Source organism: Priapulus caudatus, unplaced genomic scaffold (genome assembly GCF_000485595.1).
Source record: "Priapulus caudatus unplaced genomic scaffold, Priapulus_caudatus-5.0.1 Scaffold81, whole genome shotgun sequence".
Taxonomy (NCBI): Eukaryota; Metazoa; Priapulida; class Priapulimorpha; order Priapulimorphida; family Priapulidae; genus Priapulus; species Priapulus caudatus.
Genome location: NW_014577142.1, coordinates 160,042 through 166,172, shown reverse-complemented (window position 1 = coordinate 166,172; position 6,131 = coordinate 160,042). Strand labels below are relative to the sequence as shown.

The 6,131-nt window shown below is 36.5% G+C and overlaps 1 protein-coding gene across 2 annotated transcripts in view; it reads left to right on the top strand.

Moving 5' to 3' along the window:
• Positions 1–5,828, top strand: part of LOC106804630 (protein YIPF3-like) — a 15,298-nt gene extending 9,470 nt beyond the window's left edge. For both annotated transcript variants that reach the window (XM_014805895.1, XM_014805897.1), the window contains exons 8-9: positions 1,331–1,454; positions 3,775–5,828. In XM_014805895.1, the coding sequence (XP_014661381.1) occupies positions 1,331–1,454; positions 3,775–3,887 (237 nt within the window). In that variant the 3' untranslated portion in view covers positions 3,888–5,828. The remainder of the gene's footprint in view (positions 1–1,330; positions 1,455–3,774) is intronic.
• The last annotated feature ends 303 nt before the right edge of the window (positions 5,829–6,131 follow it).

The following is a 6,131-nucleotide window of genomic DNA, read 5'->3' as shown; positions in this document are numbered from 1 at the left end:
TAAATAGATAGATAGATATATAGATAGATAAATAGATAGATAGATATATAGATAGATAGAGGGATAGATAGATATATAGATAGATATAGATACATACATGTACTTGTTTGTGCTAAACGTGGCATTCTTGAGACATTTTGATGTGGCAATCAGGAAAGGGTAATCTGCATACGAACAGTTATGACAGCTTCTCTTTGGAGGAATGCAGTTTTAATTACGGGGGGGGGTGATGTGCTTATCATAAGATTGTGTTCACTTTGAGGCTTTCCAAGGACAGAGGTTGCATGATGAACATATATACTGATGGCAGCTTAATTCCTCAGCATTACAATATTCCTTATATATTTGACCTAAGTTTTCCCTATATTTCCTCGATGTTTTATTCAGAGATTGGCTGAGAGGTATGAAGTTGCATGTGAAATAAGTGGTCTTCTGAAAATCGCTTGTAAATATTTAGCTGTAATTTTGGCAGTATACCCAGCATGAAAAAACAATTGCTTGGATATTCTTGTAGACACAATGTTATATGATTTTTTTAATATGCACTGTATGCTAGTTATTATGAGGAATATAGCCAAATGTAACATGTCGACACCCAACACACCATTTAATAGCAGTGATACCCCATGTTAGAAAAAATAATGTGTTCTCGAGTAACTGTTGAAATTCTGTAACCTGAATCATTAAAAAAAAAGTTATAAGAAGAAGTAAGTGTGGGCAATAAACATACATATTGATTACTTAATAATTAATTTAATTATTTGACACTGGACATAGGCTTCAGAATAAAAATGTGTACTCTATACCTAGAGTACGCTTGACTTGGTTGCCTCGGAAGCAAGAAAAATAAGTAGATTATGCTAACTCATGCATGAAACTAATGTGATGCAGCATGCTTGATCTGTAGCCAGCGTCATTGTCACTTAGCATTACACAATCGTCGTGCATTATTTCTAGGATAGATATAAATTTATGCTTTACATTTTGCTCATTCTTGCCACGTTGCTAGAATAAATATTGATGAACCATTTGAATAGAGATTCAGAGCTTAACATGTAAGAGCTGCTTTTTACTTATTGCTTCTCCTTTCGCATCATCGGATGTTTTCCAATAATCAGTAGACAATATCTATTCGACTTCTTCCAAGACAGTGCTGTGCCATCAAACGATATGAAGGAAATTACATGAGCATGCCATTTATTGATAAGATGTTATTGACTAATGTTTGATTATATTAGTTGAAATTGCATTAGTCGAAACGTGAGCATGAATTTATTTTGTGTTTGCACAAGTTGTTACTTTCATGTTGAAATGGATTGTTGATTTGCAGGTGGTTGTGCTTGTGTCGCGTACATCTGGTGGACGACAGAGACTGATTGTGTGTGCCTGCGTAGCTGCCCTGCACCTGCTCTTTTTACTCTATCTCCATTTTGCATACCATCAAATTGTTGAAGGTGAGTAGAGTTTCCTCTGCTATTGCAGTTGGAATTAATGATAAACACATACAAAGTAAAGAAAATGTAATACAAGCTGTTGTAAACATGTGGCCTGTAAATACTTGGGTTGTGTGACACTTTGTGCATAAGTGATTGAGAGAATTTCTAAATAATACATGTAACTGTTGCACTTAGCCAGTATCACGGCAGGGTGGAAGTGGAGGCATGAAAATCAATTGCTCGTGGTAAAAGTGGGCCTTGTGGTTAAAGAAAGCCATAATCAGAAGTGTGCCAGCTGTGCATGTGCATGAGATCAAAATAAACAGATAGGCTATATGTATACCTCTCCCCACCCCCACCACGTTCTTGGACTCCGGAGTAAAATGCTTGCTTTACATATGTGTGGGCAATGCGTATGGTTAATGCAAACGCAGCCGTTTAACGTGAACACGGACATGCCGGGCAATGCAGTAGAATCTCTAGCCTCTGGTCTGGATGATTGAATATTTATTGACATTACCTATCACGGGGTGCTACTGCCAGAGGGTTTTCGTGTCTTTACTCCATGGCCAGAGACGGATATCTCCTTTGCTAGGAAATATTGTAAACAAACACTTGTGCTGATATCTTGTCTACCGTTTGCCATGTCCCATATGCGCGGAATTCGGAGAACTGGTCGCAGCAAGCAACATCTTGAGTTTTAGCTTCTTTCCAAATTCACTGTTTTATGGCGTGTAAATCTCATTGCATCAGGAGCGTATAATGACAAATTTGTCATTATACGCTCCTGATTGCATCTATATAAGAATTAGGGGACACAGGCTAGGAATATGGTCAGTGCACCCCCCCTCCACTCCACTGCTGATGAGAGTGGTTAATAACAGAACTCCATTTTTCATGTGCAGAGTGCATGAGAGGGCACATTTTTATGGCCAGCTTCAACACTCAACTTCGCTGAAAAATCCCCTAATGACCCAATGTTGCTCTCCACACAAATGTTATGTTATGCCCCCCCCCCTTCAGCAACGTGGTTCCTCTTTAACCAGTGTTTATAAATGAGTCATCGAGATTCACCCACACCAGGTAAACTATCTGGGAACTGTGATGGATGCTTGCTTGATTTGTTGTTCTCAAGTTGATTTTTGACCCATTGGAATCTCTGAATGTTAAATAGAACATATGTGACCGGTTATAGCCAAATGAGGCACTTGGAGCAATTTTCCAATTTCGATACAATATGTTGATATTCTGCTGTCTTTTATCTTTATATTGGTATAAAAATTTTGAAAATCAGATAAAAAATAATAAAAAATTAGAGAAAATCGTGTCTAAAGTGTGGGCAACTTCACATTGTATATATATTGACATATTCGATACAAAATAGCAAAATTATATCTTTTAAAGATATTATATGTATATTTAACCCAGATATTCCGATAGAAAACATTGTAAGCTATCTATTTCAGTTAAAATCACAAAATAAATGTTTCATGCATATATAGTTAAAACCACACATGGTGTAAAATCAAGTGCCAGTGGGTTGTTTAGAACCAGTGGGTTCGTTGTCATGCCACCGTGACGTCACACTTCGGTACTCTATGTTCTTTATTATCCTAGGGAAAAATAAAATAATAAAAAATTAGAGAAAATCGTGTCTAAAGTGTGGGCAACTTCACATTGTATATATATTGACATATTCGATTCAAAATAGCAAAATTATATCTTTTAAATATATTTTATGTATATTTAACCCAGATATTCTGATAGAAAACATTGTAAGCTATCTATTTCAGTTAAAATCACAAAATAAATGTTTCATGCATATATAGTTAAAACCACACATGGTGTAAAATCAAGTGCGACTTCCGACTGATTTGGCGATAACGGGTCACATATTTCTTCTCCAATTCACCTCACACAGACACCTTACAAACAGTGCGTGTTATAATTGTGTGAATACCTCTCATTACCTCTCATTCTCATAAAGTCATTATTGAAATTGGCTCGTATTTGGAAAATGTATGACCATTTAAAACTAGCATTATGTACAAAATAATTAGAAATAGTGAAAAAATACATACTTGCTAGGGAAATTTCATAGTGGCTAAGTTTGGAGATAGTTGTAGAGGCATGCATGTTGATGTTATTACTATTGCATGGGTAATGTGAATAAGCGTAAATGCTCAGGTTGTGTCACACTTGGTTTAGAGTTACTTCTAAATTACCAACTGTCAGTCAGTATAAGGTTTGGATGATAGTCGTTTTTAAAACAAATTATGATGATGCCATGGTGTTGATTAGAATTATCATAGTAAATGTTGGCAATTATATTCAACAGAACTCGAGGGGCTGGGAAATCATCCACTAATGCCAGCCAGAGAGGCCATCCCCAGTTTGCCTGAAGCTGTCAACGACGCTCATATTAAGTCATTGGATGTAAATCAGGACTGAGAGATCAAGGTATTCGAGAGTATGTGAGCATTGCTTACACGGTGCTACTCCTGCTTTGAAAGAGATGGATGCTGCTACCCGCTGCTGCCTGCTGCTGCCACGACTATTACTACTAGAGCTGTGGATACTGCTGCTTCTGTTGCTAGTTATTGGTCATATTAATCGAAACAGCTGCGTACGTTGCTATTTATATTTAACTGTGTATTAATGTGTAGTCTTGAGCAGCAGCAATGTTTCTGATTACCTGTTTATAGTTTGTACTGAAGGCTTTCTAATATCGGTATAATTGGTGGCAGAAAGGTGGAAAGGTGGGTAGGTGGTGATTTTCCTGTCGAACAAATATTATCATAACTGTGAGATAGATACTGAAGTCTTGTAAATAATTGGGACCAACTTAATGTGGGTGGTTGCTGTGTTTTATTTTGTTCTTTATTGCTATAGAAAAAGACAGGCATTGTATTTCTGGAATTTCCAACTAACTAGGATCACCTTAATCTATGCTACTCATATAGATAATTATATGTATTAATCTATACTAAAAGCAATATGGCCGTGTATGTGCTTGGCTTGCACCTTTCTTCCCAAGCTTGCTGGCCCAATTACAACCAGACTTGGCAAGCGTACTCACTGGGTGCCTAACTTTCCTTGAGAAAGTACGCCATACTAGCATTAACATGGAGCCAACGTACTTTCAAACCTATAACTTGAGTAAAATAGGAAGCTGGCACAATCGCTTCGTATTTATTGGAAGTAAGTGACCCAGTAATACGGTTGTATCCAAAGGCGCACATCTTGATATGGTGTCTGTAGTATTACTTGTTATAACTTACTAAATATTTTAGCTGGTTTTCTCCTTTTCTACGTTTGGTCTAGATAAAATCTATAGGTGCGACTTAAACTGGGCTGATTTTGAACATTTTTTTCAGTTTTTGTTATATTTTAGACATTTATTAGACAGGAATATTTTGTCGTGATAGTTTATGATACGACTCGGGTTAATGCCTTTATAATGCAAGACTATGGTCTACTTGTTACATGTTAGGTATTTTTTCTGATTTGGGAGTGCTTAATGCTATCTCATATTTGGAATCACCTTGAACTCGTGATAACATGTCAAGTCATGAAAGTAACATGCCAACCTGCAATGAGATATGATTAAAAACTCCCATGGCGCTCTTAAAAAATAATATCAACATTTTCGCAATCAGTTTCAATTGTAATCACAAATAAAAGCTCATTAGTTTACACACACACACACACACACACACACTAGTTGCATTTCGTTGTGCTCGTGACGTCAGTGGTGTCATTGTATAATGAAACAAGCCAGAAAATGTCTCAGGGAAATTTATAGATTTGTTTAGCTGGTATTCTAATGGTGTAAACTGGAAATGTCATGGCGAAATCTCCATGTAAAATTTCCTACTCTGATTGCAAACGTCAGAGAGTTATGCATTGATATTCCGTGGTTTCCCTCCGGTGTAACATGTGTTCCGAAGTACGAGTCGATAGCAATAACTCTCAAATTGTTAAAAATATCTGTAAGCGAGAAAATGGCCTCCACCACATGTTCTACATATATCTATAAATATTATATATATAAACCTCTATATACATACATCTACTATCGTACGCATACATCGTATTTATAAGTGAGTGGCATAGAATTGCAAGCATGCAAAATTGATGAAAATCGTGTTGTGGTGATACAAGGAAAAACTGGATCGTGTGAAGAAAAAAATTAATTGCTAGTTTTCAATTCGTTACATTTCAGTCAGCAATCTCTTACGTCAAAAGTTACGCATGTGGGAATAAGTAAGTATTGATTATTTATCGCGTGACGTAACGAACATTCTGTGGGAGTGGTTACGTGATATAATTCTGTTGTTAATCTTGAAAATATTTTGTGTTCATGAGAATAAAGGTTGTCATTAAAAGTAATACTTGTATTTTTTTTATCAGAATAAAGTAAAAAAAGGTAGTAGTTACTTAATTATTGAGAGGGTGTCTTGGCTAATGATTTGGCACTGGTGAAGTTCCAATGTATTATTCGCATACAACTGAAAGAGTCGAAATTATGTTGAGCTTTCAGAGGAGGGTCACGTGGATTCTTTTGGGGAAGAGCAGTGTTTTGGGCCGGGCAATGTGATTGGCAAAATACAAGACAATGTACCAAGGCCGCAAAAACACTCACGTGTTTTTCTATCTATCTATCTGCCTGGCTATCTATCTGTGTATCTATCT